Below are 22,090 nucleotides of genomic sequence, written 5' to 3'. Positions count from 1 at the left end.
CATTACAGAAGGACTTGGACAGCAGACAGGCAGATTTGTGGCAGATGAAATTTAATGTCAGTAAATGTAAAGTATTACACATAGGAAGTAGAAATGTTAGGTTTGAATACACAATTGGCGGTCGGAAAATCGAGAGTACACCTTATAAGAAGGATTTAGGAGTCATAGTGGACTCTAATCTGTCGACTTCCCGACAGAAGCCATTAAGAAGGCTAACAGAATGTCAGGTTATATAGCGCCTTGATGTGCGGAGTACAAGTCACAGGAGGTTCTGCTCAAGCTTTATAACACACTGGTGAGGCCTCATCTGGAGTCCTGTGTGCAGTTTTGGTCTCCAGGCTACAAAAAGGACATAGCAACACAAGAGAAGGTCCAAAGAGGAGCGACTAGGCTGATTCAGGGGCTACAGGGGATGAGTTATAAGAAAACATTTAAAGAGCTGAGCCTTTACAGTTTAAGAAAAAGGAGATTAAGAGGAGACCTGACTGAAGTGTTTAAAATTATGAAGGGAATTAGTCCAGTGGATCGAGACGGTGACTTTAAAATGAGTTCATCAAGAACACGGGGGACAACGTTGGAAACTTGTTAAGAGTACATTTCACACAAACATTAGGAAGTTTTTCTTTACACAAAGAATGATAGACACTTGGAATAAGAGACCATGTAGTGTGGTTGACAGGAGGACTTTAGGGACTTTCAAAACTCGACTTGATGTTTTTTTGGAAGAAATAAGTGGATAGGACCGGCGAGCTTTGTTGGGCTGAATGGCCTGTTCTCGTCTAGAGTGTTTTAATGTTCTATAACCTCCATTCAGCTCTTATCAAAGGCCTTTTCTGCATTCAAAGATCACAAGATCACTGGGGATTCATATTCTGTACATGAACATTTTACATTAAACAAGTGACAAAGATGTTTTTAATAAATCAGGTTAAACTTTGTGCTCTTTCAGCTAAAATGTTCATCAATATGTTTTTATCAGAAGTGAGACTGGTCTATATGATGTACAGTAGGTGCAGCAAATCTTTGTTTTTCTTCTGGGAGAGCAGTTATCAACATTTCTGGTAGAATTGTATTTTCTTTAGCTTTAATAAACAATCATGGCACTACGTGAGTTAAAAGTTCCACTGGTTAATCATCTGACCCTTCAGGCCTTGTAAACTTCAGTGAGCCTCAGAGGTGTTGAGCTCTTCCATGTGAAGTCTACAGAGCTGTGGTATTCGTGTTTTAATCTAGTAAATCTTGTGAAGAATATACAGTACTGTAAGCACTTATAATATTCCTTTAGTAAATTACTTTGTGCTTCCTAGTTTTGTTTCCCCCTACACTTTTAGAATTGTGTTCCCATTTTCTGTTTATGTATTCGTTGTGCTAAAATCTCACGAGACTGTTTTCATAATGCTGATGATGTGACTTAAAAATAAAATGCTATGTTTGTTTAGAAGTGAAAATATTAAATATGGATTGTAGAGCCAACCGATTCCTGTAGATTGCCTCAACTTGCTATGTAATATGCTCCTGATAAGTTCTAGAAAATTCTGTAATCGGTTCTGGTGCCCTTAAAGTCTGCAGTTTTTAGTCTGTCTTCAGTGGTTCCCAGAGTGTTCCTGCAAAAATCTGTAGGGAAGCATTGATCTCAAAGAAAATATCAGTTTATGTGGAAAAGAATTTTAGAAAGTCCTCATCAGCTAGCGTTAATGGATAAAAATGCCAGCTGTAAGCTGGGTTTAATAGGACAATAAGATCTGCACTCCAAATAAGAGGAGCGTGATCTGTGATAACAATAGCTTTGTGTTTGCAAAACTTACCAGACGGCAGTACATTACTATCAATATAAAAATGATCAATTCTTCAGTAACTATCGTAAATGGATGAATGAATGGATGAGTAGTAATTTTCTCAAACTAAATAAAAAGAAAACAGAAATTTTAGTGATTGGCAATAATGGATATGATGAGGTTATTAGAAATAAACTTGATACATTAGGAATAAAAGTCAAGACGGAGGTAAAGAGTTTAGGAGTAACTGTTGACTCTGACCTGAATTTTAAATCGCATATTAAATCAGATCACTAGGACAGCATTTTTTCACTTAAGAAATATAATAAAAGTTAGACGTCTTATATCATTAAAAGATGCTGAGAAATTAGTTCACGCGTTTGTTTTCAGTCAACTAGATTACTGTAACGCACTCCTCTCAGGACCACCCAAACAAAGACATCAATCAATTGCAACGAGTGCAAAATGAGCTGCTAGAATCCTAACTAGGAAAAGAAAATCCGAGCACATCACACCAGTCTGAGCGTCACTACACTGGTTACCTGTGTCATTTAGGATTGACTTTAAAATCCTGCTTATGGTTTACAAAGCCTTAAATAATCTGCGCTCCATCTTATATTTCAGAATGTCTCTCACCTTATACTGCAAATTGTAACCTTAGATCTTCAAATGAGTGACTGCTTAGAATTCCAAGAGCGAAACTTAAAAGAAGTGGTGAGGCGGCCTTCTGCTGTTATGCACCTAAAATCTGGAGTAGCCTGCCAATAGCAATTCTCCAGGCTGATACGGCGGAGCAGTTTAAAAAACTGCTGAAAAGACATGACTTTAACATGGCTTTCTCAGAGCTTCATTTTAATTTAATCCTGATGCTCTGCTTATTCAATTAATGGTCATTACTATAATGGTGGCTCCAAAATCCGTACTAACCCCTACTTTCTCTTCTGTTCTTTTTCCGGTTTTCTGTGGTGGTGACCTGCACCTCCAGCACCTGATCAAAGCACCGTGATGTCCCTACACTGATGGATTTAAGGCCAGAAATCCATGTGACCGTCATCATCAAGTTCTTCCATGTGAACCCTGAATACCATGAGGACTGACTGAAGTCATTTATGTGAGGTAGAATGCCTAGAGGGGGCTGGGTGGTCTCGTGGCCCCTGCAGATTTGATTTTTTTCTCCAGCCGTCTAGAGTTTTTTTTTTTTTTCTGTCCTCCCTGACCATCGGACCTTACTGTAATTCTGTATTAATTAGTGTTCTCTTATTTTAATTGTTATTTTGTCTTTTTTCTCTTTCTTCATCATGTAAAGCACTTTGAGTTACAGTGTTTGTATGAAAATGTCCTATAGAAATAAATGTTGTTGTTGTTGTAAAGATACAGGATTCCTGGGTGTGTTGTATGACTGCCATCTCTAATCCAGAAACACTGGCAGACGTCTCCTCACTTCAGGCCCAGGATGTACATTACTTAGTGCTGCTGCAGGACACCATGCTGGGACCCCTGGCCTGACCACACTGTGCGTGGAGTTTGCAGTTTAACTCCCATACCCCACACTTGTAACAAATCAACATGTAGGCACTGGACTGAAGGAAGGTGTATTTGTTGCAATCAGTTAAATCCGAATATCCCTTTGCCAGACAAATTCTCACCCAGCTCATTCTTAATTAATTCTTTGCATGCGTCCCAATTACAGGTTTTCGTTGTAATTTCTAAATCAAGAGGGAGTTACTTACAAGAAGTACGGCACATTAACATACACTGCCTGCCATTTATATTGCAAAGTTGGCAAAAACGTTATATTGGACCAAAACTTGTAGGAGGGATGGTTATGGTCGAGAGTGAAAATGATTACGAGTACAACACATAAAGTACGCCAATGAACAGTGCAAGTTACGCCTCGTCAACTTGCCCACAGTGGGTATGTTATACTATGTGTTTTTATTAAGTTTAATGTCACTGTTCTCTGTGCCCACTGTTATGGACTCATTCATACAGGCAGACCAAGTATGGTACACAGGGGCTCAGCGTCAGCATTTAGAATTGCCGAGCCAAGCGCAGGACTAGAGAGCCAAAGACAACTCGTATATTTCTGTCTTCTGTCAGCACACTATCCTCTTTCCTTGTTGGGAGAATGAGAACTGTACGTAGACATTGTGCTATTCCTGTATTTTTGAAGGTGGGGTTTGAGTCCTTTCCTGTCCTTGTTTGGATCCAGAGAAGGAGCCTGCACATGGAGCAACCAGAATATAAGGATGGACCTATGGCCAACACTTTGATTATGTCTTCCGTCCGAGGCCGGGCAGAAGATTCTGTCTTCCGTCCGGTTAAAATCCTTTCAGCGTGGCGACGACAGATGGCGGATGGTGTAGGTCAAGTCTCCCACATGCTTGATATGTCTGTCATAAGCTTCCCGTTTGTAATACCACGTGAACCTGTCAGTAAAGAGCTAGATTATCCTTTTACTTCTCGTGTAATTTTTTAACTGTCATATTGCATGCTGGGGAGGGATAATACCTTTTTTATTTAAATTCAGGTTAAATAAAACGCCGCAATTGAAAAGAACACATTTCCAGAGAGCTAATGCCTCTTCAGGAAACAGGGTATAAAAGGCACCCGCAAGGGGCACCTCACTGAGTGATTTCTGGGCAGTTACTGGACTTCTGGAGATTAAATATGCCACCTGAAAAGAGGACGACAGCCATACGTCCCGCTCTCGGACTTTAAAAAAGGGAAGACAGTGGCAATGAGGGAAGACAGATTCCCTCCCTGGGACACCGATGAACATGTCAGACAGAATGTAAGCACAGTGATGAGCGTATGGCGCCTGTGGGTAGAGGAGGGTTGGACCTACCACCATGCCTTGCGGAGCTGCAAGACTGTACCACGTTTAGCAATGGCACATCATTGCTCCAGTTTTTACAAAAACAGACATCCTCAATTAACAAATGAAAAACAAAAATACACAACTAGCATTCTTACTTCAAAAATATATAATTTATTTAGCACTTCAGCCCTTACTAAAAAATGCAAAGAGCTTACTTGACATTTCCTCATAAAAACAAAATTGGCAGCAATTAAAATGAACACAAAAAATCTATTTACATCATCAACCACTTTGCTGTCCTAATAACCGAAGACATACAAACATTTCAAAGAGCAGACTTTTCAATAAACAAAACACACAGGACAGAAAGATATGGAAGAAGATGATCCACCGTGGCAAAGCCTAACGGGAACAGCCGAAAGAAGAAGAAGAACTCTGTATTTACATATTGATATTTTCCAGACCTTTCTCCTCACTGATCACCATCAGTACCTCTAACTGCTTCACACGTTTAAGGTTTCATTCTGTTTTTGTCTTTACGTCCAATTTCATTTGTTCTAATTACACATATACTTCACTTGAAATGTGTAATAGTCTGAGCAATAGCAGGAAATAACTGAAAAAAGCCTTGGCCACATTCTCAAGGCCACTTAATCAGACTCGGGAAACAGCCCTGAACGGTGTGCCAGTCCATCAGACACAAATAGTGGGAGAGTTAAACTGACCTGCATATGTTTAACAATGAAGTCGTAAAATGGAGTAACTTGGAAAATGTGGACACTTTACATGGACAAGACCCAGAATGGGTACATGGATGGATGGACAGACTGATCTGTGAGGTGCCACAGATGACAGGTGACACACAAGTCACCCAAACACAGTCATTTTAGTCTTCTTTTGCCTGCTTCCATTTAGGGGTTGCCACAGCGGATCATCCATCTCAGTCTATTTACATTATTTTCTGCCACCCCGACTGCCTTCAGGTCCCCCCTCACCACATCCATAAACCTCCTCTTTGCCTCTTGCCTGCCAGTTCCATCCTTAACATTCTTTTCCCGATGTACTCCTCAGCTCTCCTCGGCACATGCCCAGATCATCTCCATCTAGCCTCTCATTGTCACAAAATTGTCGTACTCATGTCATCCCTCTAATAAACCCATTTCTAATCCCCTCTACCCTCATTACTCCAATTGAAAACTGTAGCATCTTCAACTCTGCAAATTCCAGCTCAAAAAAATAGTCATTTTTAAAAGAAAAAAGAATAACCAAGTGAAGATTATTAATAGCTGTGCTGTTACAACAGTTCCAAGGACCCTTGTTCAGTCCCCAGCTTGGTCACTCACTCACCCAGCACATAGCATCTTTCCACAGGTACTCCAGTTTACTCCTTTCCCCTGAATCACCACATTAGGTTAACTGGTGACGATAAACAGACTCCGTGCCAATGTACCCAGAAAAAGGGCTGCCTTCCCAGCCAGGGTTGGCTTTGGAATTGTTCTTTGGCTTTCTGAGACCAGAAAGAGAACAGAAAAGGTTTATAACAACCTACCATCTGACCTTACCATTGGCCTCATCTTTACAGACTCAAAAAAACAGTTTTATATATAAGGACCCTACTTATTTATTAATTATATATCTGTCAAATGCAACTGTTGTGACGGACAGCTGGGATGCCCCTACGACACTGGATCCGGGGGAGCAGCCATGGGATGCACGCTATGTCCCCTGGAACACTTGGTGGCAGCCCCCCTGGGATGCATCTGGGCCGGTAATATGGAACAGCGGAGCTCATCCCTGTTGGGCTCCATGGCCACCGCCCGGGGGAGCTGCGAGGCTTAAAGTTAAGTAGGTCACCGAGCACCTGCAGCACTTCTGGGTGAGCTATAAGAGAAGCCTGCCTGCACTACTCCCCAAGAAGAAGAAGAAGAACAAGAACAAGAAAAAGAAGAAGAACAAGAAGAAAAAGAAGAAGAAGAAGAAAAACAAGAAGAAGAAGAACAAGAACAAGAAGAAGAACAAGAACAAGAAAAAGAAGAACAAGAAAAAGAAGAAGAACAAGAACAAGAAAAAGAAGATGAAGAACAAGAAGAAGAACAAGAAGAAGAACAAGAAAAAGAAAAAGAACAAGAAGAACAAGAAAAAGAAGAACAAGAAGAACAAGAACAAGAAGAAGAACAAGAAGAAAAACAAGAAGAACAAGAAAAAGAAGAACAAGAAAAAGAACAAGAAGAACAAGAAAAAGAACAAGAAGAAGAACAAGAAGAAGAACAAGAAAAAGAAGATGAAGAACAAGAAGAACAAGAACAAGAAGAAGAACAAGAAGAACAAGAAGAAGAACAAGAAGAAGAACAAGAACAAGAAAAAGAAGAAGAACAACAAGAAGAAGAAGAACAAGAAGAACAAGAAAAAGAAGAACAAGAAGAAGAAGAACAAGAAGAACAAGAACAAGAACAAGAAAAAGAAGAACAAGAAAAAGAACAAGAAGAACAAGAAAAAGAACAAGAAGAACAAGAAAAAGAAGAACAAGAACAACAAGAAGAAGAAGAAGAACAAGAAGAACAAGAAAAAGAACAAGAAGAAAAAGAACAAGAAAAAGAACAAGAAAAAGAACAAGAAGAAAAAGAAGAACAAGAAGAAGAACAAGAAGAAGAAGAAGAACAAGAAAAAGAAGAACAAGAACAAGAACAAGAAGAACAAGAACAAGAAAAAGAAGAACAAGAAGAACAAGAACAAGAAGAACAAGAACAAGAAAAAGAAGAAGAACAAGAAGAACAAGAAGAAGAACAAGAAAAAGAAGAACAAGAAGAAGAACAAGAAAAAGAAGAACAAGAAAAAGAAAAAGAAGAACAAGAAGAAGAACAAGAAGAACAAGAAGAAGAACAAGAAAAAGAAGATGAAGAACAAGAAGAACAAGAACAAGAAGAACAAGAAGAAGAAGAACAAGAAGAAGAACAAGAAGAAGAACAAGAAGAAGAACAAGAACAAGAACAAGAAAAAGAAGAAGAACAACAAGAAGAAGAAGAACAAGAAGAACAAGAAGAAGAAGAACAAGAAGAAGAACAAGAACAAGAAGAAGAACAAGAAGAACAAGAACAAGAACAAGAAGAAGAAGAACAAGAAGAAGAAGAAGAACAAGAAAAAGAAGAACAAGAAGAACAAGAAAAAGAACAAGAAGAACAAGAAAAAGAACAAGAAGAACAAGAAAAAGAAGAACAAGAACAACAAGAAGAAGAAGAAGAACAAGAAGAACAAGAAAAAGAACAAGAAGAAAAAGAAGAACAAGAAGAACAAGAAAAAGAACAAGAAAAAGAACAAGAAGAAAAAGAAGAACAAGAAGAAGAACAAGAAGAACAAGAACAAGAAAAAGAAGAACAAGAAGAAGAACAAGAACAAGAAGAACAAGAACAAGAAAAAGAAGAAGAACAAGAAGAAGAAGAAGAACAAGAAGAAGAACAAGAACAAGAAGAACAAGAACAAGAAAAAGAAGAACAAGAAGAAGAACAAGAACAAGAAAAAGAAGAAGAACAAGAAGAAGAAGAAGAACAAGAAGAAGAACAAGAAGAAGAACAAGAACAAGAAAAAGAAGAACAAGAAGAAGAACAAGAAAAAGAAGAACAAGAAAAACAAGAAGAACAAGAAAAAGAAAAAGAAAAAGAAGAACAAGAAGAAGAACAAGAAGAACAAGAAGAAGAACAAGAAGAAGAACAAGAAAAAGAAGATGAAGAACAAGAAGAACAAGAACAAGAAGAACAAGAAGAAGAAGAACAAGAAGAAGAAGAAGAAGAAGAACAAGAACAAGAAAAAGAAGAAGAACAACAAGAAGAAGAAGAACAAGAAGAACAAGAAGAAGAAGAACAAGAAGAAGAACAAGAACAAGAAGAAGAACAAGAAGAACAAGAACAAGAACAAGAAGAACAAGAACAAGAAAAAGAAGAACAAGAAGAAGAACAAGAACAAGAAGAACAAGAACAAGAAAAAGAAGAAGAACAAGAAGAAGAAGAAGAACAAGAAGAAGAACAAGAACAAGAAAAAGAACAAGAACAAGAAGAAGAAGAAGAACAAGAAGAAGAACAAGAACAAGAAAAAGAAGAACAAGAAGAAGAACAAGAAAAAGAAGAACAAGAAAAACAAGAAGAACAAGAAAAAGAAAAAGAAGAACAAGAAGAAGAACAAGAAGAACAAGAAGAAGAACAAGAAGAAGAACAAGAAAAAGAAGATGAAGAACAAGAAGAACAAGAACAAGAAGAACAAGAAGAAGAAGAAGAACAAGAAGAAGAAGAAGAAGAACAAGAACAAGAAAAAGAAGAACAACAAGAAGAAGAAGAACAAGAAGAACAAGAAGAAGAAGAACAAGAAGAAGAACAAGAACAAGAAGAAGAACAAGAAGAACAAGAACAAGAACAAGAAGAAGAAGAACAAGAATAAGAAGAAGAACAAGAACAAGAAGAAGAACAAGAAAAAGAAGAACAAGAAGAACAAGAAAAAGAACAAGAAGAAGAAGAAGAACAAGAACAAGAAGCAGCAGCAGCCCTGGGAGGACTGGAGGAAAGAAGAGTGTGGTTCACGGATGAAGACATGCCCCACAGGTGAAGAAAAATAAATCTTTTGTTTATTTTGCCCGTGCCTCCCGTGTCCAGTCTGTGTCAAGTCGGCGCCAACCAAGTGCCAATATCACAAGGTGCATTTTTGTATGTTTATTTTTGAACTAATTAGTTGGTTTCTTTGCATGTAACTACTTCTTTGATATCTTGTAAAGCACATCATTTGTATGAAAATGTCCTATAAAAATGAACATTGTCGTTGTATGAATGGCATACTGAATCACGCTGGGTCCTGTCACTGCTTACAGCAGTTCTTGGGAGGAGGTTTGGGGATTAGCAGAAAAAGTATATCAATTAAAATTAAATGCAAAATTACATACACAGGATCTGGCCAAAAAAAACTGGACTGTTGCCTCATCTACTGTTACGTTCGGCCCTGATGTTGTTGAATGAGCCCTGATTTGGATGAAACAGAATTCACAATGTTGCATTATATTAAAATCGTTATAAAAAGATGAAATGCAGACACAATACTGGAAAAATGAATGTGAGAGGAATGCACATGAAAACAGAGGAACTTCTGAAATGTCAAGATAGCCAGGGAGACATTGTAACACCTGCAGGTCTAGACAGAGCTGAGTTTGCCGAGATGACCCAAGAACCACGTATGGGACAGTAGCTTGTGTATGTGAGGGTTGCTTTTACGGGCCATCAGTTCAGATGAATTCAGTTTGATGAAGTTGTTTGAAGTTCCAAGAAGAACAAAAACAAAAAGGGGGAGTTAAAGTTAGAAAATTGGATCTATCAGAAAATGGAATGAACCTTCACAAAACTGATGCTGTCATTTCTCGACGTCGTCTCCACCCTTCTCAATGCACTCGCGCCGCCTGCCTGGATTCCAGCAGAATAAAAGGTTTTGTTTTGTCCTTCCAACCACGGGTGCACCGCTTTCTTCATGTTGTCGTCGGTCTTGAATTTTTTTAAGCGTTTGAAAAAGGTGGAAATCACACGGTGCCAAATAAGGAGGATGTGACAATACCTCAAACTGCAGTTTCTCCAAACAAGCCTTGGTGTTCTTTAGCAGTGTGTGTGTCATTGTCCTGCAGCAGAAGGACTCCTTGAGACAGCAGGCTTCACATTGGTCTCCAGCAAGTCACAGTAACTTGCACTAGTGACCGGAGTACCCCTCGGCATGGAGTGTTCGACAATAACTCGGGGGGCACGAGTGGTTTGCGAGGACAAGACTGCTGGAATCCGGGCAGGTGGCGCAAGTGCATTGAGAAGGGTGGAGACTCCATTGAGAAATGACAGCATCAGTTTTGTGAAGGTTCGTTCCATTTTCTAATAATTCTCATTTTCTAACTTTAGCTTGACTCCCCCTCATACAAATAATAAACACTAGCCCTGGTCAAAACGGATACAGGGCATACACCTACCTATTTACCATTTTGTACGTGAATTTCCCCTTGGGATTAATAAAGTATCTATCTAGCTATCTATCTTTTTCTCAACCATTTTATGCCAAGCCTGTGAGGAGCTGGATCTGGATCCATGGGAATAATGCACACAACTCAGCAAGTAACCCTAGATGTTCTCACTAGGTCGGTCAACCTAACCAGCATGTCTTTGTCATGGAGTACGCGTATTTACAGAAGTTGCAACAACAAGAGGACCAGAGGCTGTCAGCACCACTCACTGGCCACACTGTGTCGTGTAAACCTGTCATAAACATGCAGCGTCTCCAACCCGCAAGACCGTTCAGCCTTCCAGATCTCCAATTCCTGCCAAACGCTGGTTTAAACACACAAAGCTGCGTTATTTTGCACTTCAGTGAAAGGTCATTCCTTGCAAACTTCATTCTGCCACATACACACTTGTGCTGAGGTAGGCTTTGACTGTCATCATCCTAAATTGGTTAGGCAGGTTAGAAAACTGGTGATGAATAAATGCAGCAAGATAACTCCTAACTCATCATATGGCTCCATGGATTCCTTTCCATCGTATATATTGACTTTTTATCTTTGAGAACCCATTCCAATGGATGTCACTCACACAGAACGTTTACAGGAAAAATCAATCGTTTACAATTTTGACATCTGAGATACTTTGTGGAAAGTGGCAGATCACTTGGTCATTTTCACATCAAAACTCAACAGCGACCAATAGAAGAAGGCAGTAAGTTCTGTAAGTTTACCTTGGCCTGTCTTGCCACCTTTCTTAAATAGACAATACACCCTTAAGCAGACTAAACCTGCGCACGTCTGCCTTAACAACACACATGGATCTTCAGCCCAGCTCAGTTCCCCTCTGAAGGGCGGTCAGGGCCGTACTTCCATTAATATCGGGTGTGTTATTTTCAGTCGTTTCTACAGTTTTTGATTTTTTACAGCAGCAACTCAGCTGTCCACATTGACTCTTTGCCCTCAGCATCTCTTTCTGAATGCTTTCACTAACAAAACAATACAACACAGGATCTGCAAGGCAGTTGAGACTAGTTAGCAGCAAAGAGAAATGGTAGTAATTAAAAATAGTCCCGATTAACACGCAGTCTTTCTTTTCAAAAATCGTCCTAATTAAAAGAAAGATGTGGTAGGGCGAGAAACAGAGCAGAAAAATGGCTATTGTGCTGGACACCAAGTACTTGATTCTAAGTTTCTGTGCATGCTGAGTTCCTGTGCTTTTCTTGACAGCCTTAAGAATACGAATGTAAGAAAAAGTAATAATCACCAATGGGAAAAGGAATCCAACAAAAAACCGGTAATAGTTCACTAGCCGCTCCATGTCCGTCATGGGGTAATGCTCAAAGCAGATCTTGTGGTTTTCACCGTCGACAGTGACTTCTTTTTGTAGAATGACGACAGTACAAACCCCAATCTCCTTGATCCAAATACACGCACTGACGATGACAGACGCTTTCACACTTCGAAACCTCTGGAAGCGAAAAGGATAAACCACAGCCAGGTAACGGTCAACTGAGATGCAACAAAGAAAGCCAATGGTGATATAGATGTTCTCATAGAGAAACAATCCACATATCTTACACCACCACTCCCCAAGAAGCCAGTTATCATGATGAAAAAAATAGTGCAACCAGAAAGGTAAGGAACACAGGTTGAGGATATCCGACACGGTCAGGTTCAGCAGGTAGATTCCAAGTTCATTTCTGACCCTCACCTGCTGCCATGCATGGTGCAGTGAGTAAATACTTGTGGGCAGTCCTAGTAGAAGCACTAGGATGTACACCACGGGTGATAAATATTGATGGATATCATGATTTGTTGTACAATTACTGTCTGACATCGTAAGATACCCCATTTAGGAAACGTAGCTGTGATAAGTGCTCATGGAATGGGTTCACCAGCTGGTAGTACCCATTAGGAGATCTGTCCACAGGTGTACGCACCCTGAAAGAGAAGAAAAAAGAAAAGGTTCTAAGAATGGCAGCCATCAGACCAGACAACACAACTAAGTGACTATTCATTACTACTACTGCTGCTGCTACTACAGTTGTACTGTTCATGGCATTTTCTTGACTTGGGCTCCAGATCCCAAAGTGACCAGAAAGCTTAATCTACCTTCACTAGTTTGAATAAGGGATAGGTAGGCCTTGTCCTTCTGATACTGACACATTGTCCGAGAGCAAAATTAGATGATGGTAAAGATCACAAATGAACAGCTACCTATCATTGCCTACCATTTTGGAAGAAGTGGACGAGAGAAGTGACTGTACAGCAAGGATGGGGCACCAACTTCCATTATAAACTGCAAGCAGATAGCCACGAGAAATGGATTGAAATCTGGAATTAATCTGAAGATATCAGAGAGTGGGCAGCACGGTGGCGCAGTGGGTAGCGCTGCTGCCTCGCAGTTGGGACAACTGGGGACCTGGGTTCGCTTCCCGGGTCCTCCCTGCGTGGAGTTTGCATGTTCTCCCCGTGTCTGCGTGGTGTTCCTCCGGGCGCTCCGGTTTCCTCCCACAGTCCAAAGACATGCAGGTTAGGTGGATTGGCGATTCTAAATTGGCCCTAGTGTGTGCTTGGTGTGTGGGTGTGTTTGTCCTGCGGTGGGTTGGCACCCTGCCCAGGATTGGTTCCTGCCTTGTGCCCTGTGTTGGCTGGGATTGGCTCCAGCAGACCCCCGTGACCCTGTGTTTGGATTCAACGGGTTGGAAAATGGACGGATGGATGGATATCAGAGAGTAAAACTAGCGACTGTAGACAACCAGCCGGACATCCAAGCTGGCATAACAATTACTCATCAATTACATCTAGTAAGAGAACTTTCAGGACAGTTAAATCTGCCTCCAAGTTAGAAAACCTTCTCTTTGAAAATAATTTAACAAATCACTCCAGCTCCAATAAGTCCATTTCAAGGTCCTTCAGAGCCAGAGTTCATGCCAGCAATATTAGTTGCAAGTGAGGAACACTTACCAATTTGCTCTTGCCCATCAACGTCAGGTGCACATCTCTGGATATTTCGAGGTACAATAGGCATAACCTGGAGGAAACCCCACACAGACAGACGGAGAATGTGCAAATGCTGGAAAAGCAACAACTAGATAGAGAATTTGAACACAGGGTGCTGTATCCGTGCAGCAACAGCACGAACCGCTGTGCCACCCCAGTAACAATTACCTTTTAAAATTCACAACATGTGACAATGATAAGAGAGGCACCTTTACAAAATTATTTTTTAATAAGCTCCCATCTGCCGATTGGTGGAAGGCCTTGATGCCCTGTAATATGTCATGGAAGTTCATCGTGGACGCACTCGTTCGCCATGTACTGCAGTTAATCAACGAGGCACAATTAGATGTTAACCTCTCACACTGCCAAGGGTCCCAAATGGCTGCACATCAATACATGCAGTATCGAATCGTAGCTAATGAATCTGAAGCAGGAAGAACTATCAAGACCAACAGCTTATTAGCCAGTAAGAGAAAATAAAGACAGTCAGTTTTATGAAGGTATTTAGTTGTGGAACCCATGTCTTTAATCACAAGACAACCAAAATGTGGCTAGTGAAAGAAATGCTCAGTGGGTTTCAGGGTGAAGACTCACTGCTTAGCATGACCTCATTAAGGTTTTCGTATTAAATAAACTGTTGGTTAATATCAGCTGAATCGAACTCTTCTGTGTTCTCTTTTTCCTTTTAGTATTATGCAGTAGTACTTGGTGCCAGCGGTGGCGCAGTGGTAGCGCTGCTGCCTCGCAGTTAGGAGACCTGGGTTCGCTTCCCAGGTCCTCCCTGCGTGGAGTTTGCATGTTCTCCCCGTGTCTGCGTGGGTTTCCTCCGGGCGCTCCGGTTTCCTCCCACAGTCCAAAGACATGCAGGTTAGGTAAATTGGCAATTCTAAATTGGCCCTAGTGTGTGCTTGGTGTGTTTGTGTGTGTCCTGCGGTGGGTTGGCACCCTGCCCAGGATTGGTTCCCTGCCTTGTGCCCTGTGTTGGCTGGGATTTGCTCCAGCAGACCCCCGTGACCCTGTGTTCGGATTCAGCGGGTTGGAAGATGGATGGACTTGGTGCCAGCATTTTCTGACCAAGCTATTACTGCTCTGTATAAATGTGACGTCAGAGTGAATGGGAGCGTTCAGTGGTCATTGACACAACAGCAGCCCTGCATATTTCGATCAAATGACAGATACTTGTCCCAAAGGAAATTTTAGCATATGACATCATAAATTGACACGTGATCAGAAGGGTGTGGGTTTTCCCAGTTTGTTTAGGCCTTTGAGTTGCGTATTACGTAGGTGTGTGGACCCCAGATACTTATTTCCTGAATGAGTGTCATTAGCTAGTTTGTGTGACCCGCTCCTCTGCTGACACCTTTAAATAACTCCATCCATCCATCCATTATCCAACCCGATATATCCTAACTACAGGGTCACGGGGGTCTGCCGGAGCCAATCCCAGCCAACACAGGGCGTAAGGCAGGAAACAAACCCTGGGCAGGGCGCCAGCCCACCGCAGCCCTTAAATACCTTCTGACTTTCATTTTTAACCAATGTCAATGTCAATGTCAATTTATTTATATAGCACATTGTGACAGATAGAGGGCGCTATCGCTCCCTTGAACCCTTGTTCGAGACGCCAGACACCAGATAAAAGTCCAATATGACTTTATTTTATAATAATAATGTGCACAAAGCGCCCTCCACTCCACAATACTCATAAATCCAATAATCAATAAACAATAATCACAATCCTCCACTCCCAGACGCGTTGCCACCCTTCCACCCAGCTCAGCTCGACGTCTGGGATTTCCCATAGTCCTTTTATAGTCCTTGACCCGGAAGTGTTTCTCTCTGTCCATGTGATTGTTAACACTTCCGGGTCAGATAAAAACTCCTTTTCTTCAACCCGGAAGTGAGTCATTCGCTCTGTCGCCGTGACTAATACGCACTTCCAGGTTAAAGGTGAAACAGAAGTCTCTGGGCCTTCCTGCAGCGTCCCCTTGAGGTTCCCATGGTATCCAGCAGGGCTGTGATGAAAAACTCCACTGTCCATGATGCCCTGCTGGAACTCGGGGCACCTCTATGTTGCAGACAGGGCTCCACCTGGCGGTTTGGGGGTATTGGCCGGGATGAACGGCCGGACATATTCCACAACATTTAAAACAACATAGTAATGCTGTGGCCACAGTGCTTTACAATAATAGAAGAAAAGAAAAACAAAACAATTAACATAAATAAAAATAAAATATATGAACATAAAATACGTAATAAATAGAAGTAATGTTATATACATAAAAAATAGAGGGTCACAGAATGCAGGTGAATAGAAATTAGTCTTTAATCTCGTTTTGAACAGTTCAATTGTAGACGACTCCTTTATATGATGAAGTAAAGAGTTCCACAGGCGAGGAGCAGCAGCTGCAAAGGCCCTGTCCCCCTTAGTTTTACACTTGGTACGAGGGACAGCCAGAGACAGCTGACCAGAAGATCTAAGCACTCCAGATGGCTGGTGTAAAACACACAGTTCAGATAAATAGGCAGGAGCAAGCCCATGTAAAGATTTAAAAACTAGCAGCAACATTTTAAAATCAATTCGAGAACTGACAGGCAGCCAGTGTAAAGAAGCTAAAATAGGAGAAACAGAGTCAAACTTTCTTGCCCCAACCAGAAAGCGAGTGGCAGCATTTTGGACCAACTGTAACCTGCGTATCAGGGATTTGTTAATCCCAGAATACAGCGATTTGCAGTAATTGAGGCGAGAAAAAATAAACGCATGAGTAGCTATCTCAAGATCCCTAGAAGATAGAAAAGGCTTGATCTTACCTAATAGACGAAGTTGGAAAAAGCAACTCTTGACTACAGAATTTACTTGTTTCTCAAAAGAGAGGTTACTATCAAAGGTAACACCAAGATTGTGGACTTGAGGTTTGGAAAAGACAGAGAAAGAGCCGAGAAGTCCAAGACCGATTTGGACTTTAGCTGATGGACCCACTATAAGTACCTCCGTTTTATTTTGATTTAGATCAAGAAAATTATTAGCCATCCAGGATCTTAGTTCAGACAGACAGTTGTGGAGTTGATTTGTTGTAGAGTTGCAGACAGGAATATAAACCTGAGTATCATCAGCATAGCAGTGAAAAGAAATGTTAAATTTCCTAAAAATCGCTCCAATAGGGTGAAGGTATATGGAGAATAAAATAGGACCCAAAATGGATCCCTGAGGAACACCATATTTAAGAGGAGCAGTAGAAGAAGAAGAGGAATTAAAAGTCACTGAAAAGTGTCTAAAAGGTAAATATGACCTGAACCAGTTAAGAGCAGCCTCTTTAAGCCCCACAAGATGTTCAAGCCGCAACAGCAATATCTCATGGTCAACAGTGTCAAAGGCAGCGGACAGGTCAAGGAGGACAAGGACTGCCGCGTCACCTGAGTCAGTAATAAGAGAGATGTCGTTGAACACTTTCAGGAGTGCCGTTTCAACACTATGATAACGCCTAAAGCCAGATTGGTAGATCTCACATAAATTATTGGAGTTAAGATGATCGACCAATTGATTATAAATAATTCTTTCTAGAATTTTAGCCAGAAATGACAGTTGAGAAATTGGACGAAAATTGGCTAAAACTAAAACTCTGGATGTTGTAAGGCTGTCTTGGTTGACACGTCTCTGCAACATCGCATGGACATCAGGGACAGTGCCTCTGGATTGGCAGACCGGGGTGGTGGTCCCCCTCTTTAAGAAGGGGGACCAGAGGGTGTGTTCAAATTACGGAGGGATCACACTCGTCAGCCTCCCTGGAAAGGTCTATTTGGGGGTCCTGGAGAGGAGGGTCCGTCGGATAGTCGAACCTCGGATTCAGAAGGAACAGTGTGATTTTCGTCCTGGTCGCGGAACAGTGGACCAGCTCTACACCCTTAGCAGGGTCCTGGAGGGTGCATGGGAGTTCGTCCAACCAGTCTACATGTGTTTTGTGGACTTGGAAAAGGTGTTCGACCGTGTCCCTCGGGGAATTCTGTGGGGGGTACACCGAGAGTATGGGGTACCGGACCCCCTGATAAGGGCTGTTCGGTCCCTGTACGATCGTTGCCAGAGCCTGGTCCGCATTGCCGGCAGTAAGTCGAACCCGTTTCCAGTGAGAGTTGGACTCCGCCAGGGCTGCCCTTTGTCACTGATTCTGTTCATAACTTTTATGGACAGAATTTCTAGGCGCAGCCAGGGCATTGAGGGGGTCCGGTTTGGTGGACTCAGGATTGGGTCACTGCTTTTTGCAGATGATGTTGTCCTGTTTGCTTCATCAGGCTGTGATCTTCAGCTCTCTCTGGATCGGTTCGCAGCCGAGTGTGAAGCGGCTGGGATGGGAATCAGCACCTCCAAATCCGAGGCCATGGTCCTCAGCCGGGAAAAGGGTGGAGTGCCCTCTCAGGGTTGGTAGCGAGATCCTGCCCCAAGTGGAGGAGTTCAAGTATCTCGGGTGAGGGAAGAATGGAGCGTGAGATCGACAGGCTGATCGGTGCGGCATCCGCAGTAATGCAGGCGCTGCATCGGTCTGTCGTGGTGAAAAAGGAGCTGAGCCGTAAGGCAAAGCTCTCAATTTACCAGTCAATCTATGTTCCTACCCTCACCTATGGTCATGAGCTATGGGTAGTGACCGAAAGAACGAGATCGTGAATACAAGCGGCTGAAATGAGTTTCCTCCGCAGGGTGTCTGGGCTCTCCCTTAAAGATAGGGTGAGAAGCTCAGTCATCCGGGAGGAGCTCAGAGTAGAGCCACTGCTCCTCCGCATCGAGAGGAGTCAGATGAGGTGGCTCAGGCATCTAATCAGGATGCCTCCTGGACGCCTCCCTGGTGAGGTGTTCCGGGCACGTCCAACTGGGAGGAGACCCCGGGGAAGACCCAGGACACGCTGGAGGGACTATGTCTCCCGGCTGGCCTGGGAACGCCTTGGGATTCTCCCGGAACAGCTAGAAGAAGTGGCTGGGGAGAGGGAAGTCTGGGCATCTCTGCTCAAGCTGCTGCCCCCGCGACCCGACCTCGGATAAGCGGGAGACAATGGATGGATGGATGGATGAAATTGAACGAAAATTGGCTAAAACTCCAGGATCTAATTCTGCCTTTTTTAGACGGGGACAGACTGCCATAGATAATGACCTATGTATTATTGTTTAACTACATAAATTGAGATTCACCCAACCAGGCTACGTTTTTACAGTAGTTATCTGTCCCGTTTTGGTGAGCCCGTGCCCACTGCAGCCTCGTCTTTTAGTTCTTGGCTGACAGGACTGGAACCCAACATGGTCTTCTGCTGCTCTAACCCATTCATCTCCAGGTTTAATGTGTTGTGCATTCTGAGATGCTTTCCTGCTCGTCCCAGTTACACAGAATGGTTCCCTGAGTTAATGCTGCCTTTCTGTCAACTCAAACCAGTCATGGCCCTCTCTCAACAAGTAGTTTCTGTCCGCAGAACTGTCTCTCACAGAATGTCTTTCATACCATTCAGAGTAATCTCGACATATTGCTGTGCATCAAAATCACAGGAGATTAGCAGTTAAAGAATTACTCAGACCAGCCCATCTGGTACGTAACAGTCACACCACACTCCAAATTACCAGGATCACATTTTTCCCCCTTTTGGTGTTTGATGTGAACACAAACTGAAGCTCCTGACCCGTAGCTGCATGATTTTATGGACTGCACTGCTGCCACATGGTTGGCAGATTAGATAATTAATTACATTGACAAGCAGGTGTACAGATGTTCTTATAATTTTCTCAGTGAGTGCATTTTCATTTCATATTAATATAAAACTTAAAAAGAAATTTAAAATGTAATTATAAAAACAGAAATTCATCTTACCAATATTTTTGGACATTTCTTTTGCGTTGACAGACACATCAGTTTCCCACTGGTGATACAAGCTGTGACAGAGCCATTAAAAGCATCAGATTGTCTAATGAGGGGAGTCTGGCGGTTGGCTCACTGCAGACGTTATCGGCTTTTGCAAAAAGCTGCTATGCTGCTGCCCACTAAACTGGAATACTTTTATACACTCATTTAAAATTGGGCTAAACATCCCTCACACTTTACTTGTATATCTCACAGCATCTCTCATCTGACTGACAACTTCCTTTTTGCAATTTCCTTTGAAGTAAATAAAATCTAAGCGCTGTCTTTTCCTTTTTTGTGAAGTGTTATGACTATATAAGTAGAGGGGAAATTATACATGAACACACAGAAGGGCAATGACACAACTGCGTGAGGGTCTTATAGACATAAATGCCATGAACATTTTTTTACATCTCGCCTGAAGAAGGGGCCTGAGTTGCCTCGAAAGCTGGCATATTGTAGTTAGCCAATAAAACGGGTCATTGTGCTTGACTTTTCACTATAAACTTTTTTTTAAATTTATTTAAAAAACAATACACCTGAATACACAAACTCTGTATCTACAGCGTGTTTAAGAATTTGGTAGTCTTACATGTAGTGTCTCATGTACAGGCAACGTCTTGAATACTTGGTAGAAAGGGGAACAACCGAGAAAAAAAGCTCTACCGTGTTTCATAAAGCTAGAAATCCCAGTGTCTGCAGCAATAAGCGGTGGGCTCAGCTGTGAGTTTATGGTCTGTGCGCAAAGCAAACGTCTTTAGTTGGAAAGTCCCCATAGAAGGGCAAACGCACATTGAGAGTGCAGGTTGTAGCAGCTAGCAGTTCTTGAAATTGGGAGTGTGACACGCTTAGCCAGGTAGGCCTCGAGGTTCTTTTCTGGAAGTTGTGTGGCTTTTGGTAGTTAGGATTTCCAATGATCCAACAAATGCTTGGTAGAAATTATCATTAAGGTTTAGAAAGAATGACATGATTCATCTTATGTGTGCACACTACATTTTTACTTTCTTGTAAACATAGTATAAGATATATGAATTGTGAAAACATCTGACCTCAAGGTTTTGATGAATCTTGATGTTTTAGACCTTCCCAAGTCTGAAAATACCATTTTTTAAATTATGTCTTATGTTAAATTTTGGGTTGAGACATGATCATCTCAGGGAGACACTTTGACGTCATGCGAGACATGATTATCTCGGAGAGACACTTTGACGTCACGTGAGACTAGACATTGCAACCTTAGGAAGCAAGACTCGTGAGACTGTGACTTTTCAACGTTACGCCCTACTTACAAACAATTTAAAACAAGTTCATGGACATCTAACCTCGCAGTTGATGGAATACTTTTGGCAGACACACTTCATGTGCTCCCAGCTCTTAAAAATTTTATACGTTCTAGATGACGCGTGAATGACTAAGCAAAGAAGAAATGACATGATTCATCTTATGTGTGCAGACTACATTTGTACTTTCTTGTGAACACAGTATAAGATATATGAATTGTGAAAACATCTGACCTCAAGGTTTTGATGAATCTTAATGTTTTAGACCTTCCCGAGTCTGAAAACACCATTTTTTAAATTATGTCTGTGTGGGGCAGAACGGTGGCGCAGTGGGTAGCGCTGCTGCCTTGCAGTTGGGAGACCTGGGGACCTGGGTTCGCTTCCTGGGTCCTCCCTGCGTGGAGTTTGCATGTTCTCCCCGTGTCTGCGTGGGTTTCTTCCGGGCGCTCTGGTTTCCTCCCACAATCCAAAGACATGCAGGTTAGGTGGATTGGCGATTCTAAATTGTCCCTAGTGTGTGCTTGGTGTGTGGGTGTGTTTGTGTGTGTCCTGCGGTGGGTTGGCACCCTGCCCAGGATTGGTTCCCTGCCTTGTGCCCTGTGTTGGCTGGGATTGGCTCCAGCAGACCCCCGTGACCCTGTGTTCGGATTCAGCGGGTTGGAAAATGGATGGATGTCTGTGTGTGCGTCTGTGTGTAAACACGATAACTCGAAAACGCTTTGCCCTCGGTCAGTGAGATTTTGTACACCTGCTTTAGCTCAATAATAAGGAATTCTATCAACTTTGGGGACACTTCTGGTAACTGCAAGTGGTACTTGAACTGAATACTTTTGTGAATTTTCAAGTAAACTATGGTTATAATTACAGATAGATGATTCAAATTTTGTATTGATTTTTATAATGATAAAAAGCAAACAGATATGAAAGTTGTGAAAAAATTACACAACCGGAAGTAATATTTTATTTAAACAACCATCTGAGTTTTTTATATCATGGAAACATAAATGTGTACACGATATTAAAAACTGTATTCAACATAATGCATATTCATTCAATAACTATTATTCATCCATCCATCCATCCATTATCCAACCCGCTATATCCTAACTACAGGGTCACGGGGGTCTCCTGGAGCCAATCCCAGCTAACAGAGGGTGGAAGGCAGGGCTCAGCCCACCGCAAACTATTATTCATTTTACTTTAATTTATACAACAACATGTAAACATTGAACATGCCATGTAAATATAAAGATGTAATGGGATCAATAAGCTGCTACGTCCCCGTCACGTTCCTGCTAATATATTTCATTTGTTGATATTTTTTTTTCCACCAT

The 22,090-nt window shown here is 41.8% G+C and overlaps 1 protein-coding gene across 1 annotated transcript in view; it reads right to left on the bottom strand.

The window, feature by feature from the left end:
• Window positions 1–11,310: 11,310 nt before the first annotated feature.
• LOC114667179 (ovarian cancer G-protein coupled receptor 1) overlaps window positions 11,311–22,090 on the bottom strand; it is a 46,044-nt gene continuing 35,264 nt past the window's right edge. Inside the window, exon 2 of the mRNA XM_028822377.2 lies at window positions 11,311–12,541. Within this exon, the coding sequence (XP_028678210.1) occupies window positions 11,424–12,452 (1,029 nt within the window). The 5' untranslated portion in view covers window positions 12,453–12,541 and the 3' untranslated portion in view covers window positions 11,311–11,423. The remainder of the gene's footprint in view (window positions 12,542–22,090) is intronic.

Source organism: Erpetoichthys calabaricus, chromosome 16, assembly GCF_900747795.2.
Source record: "Erpetoichthys calabaricus chromosome 16, fErpCal1.3, whole genome shotgun sequence".
Taxonomy (NCBI): Eukaryota; Metazoa; Chordata; class Cladistia; order Polypteriformes; family Polypteridae; genus Erpetoichthys; species Erpetoichthys calabaricus.
The sequence above is the reverse complement of the archived record's forward strand: the minus strand, read 5'-3'. Positions and strand labels throughout refer to the sequence as shown.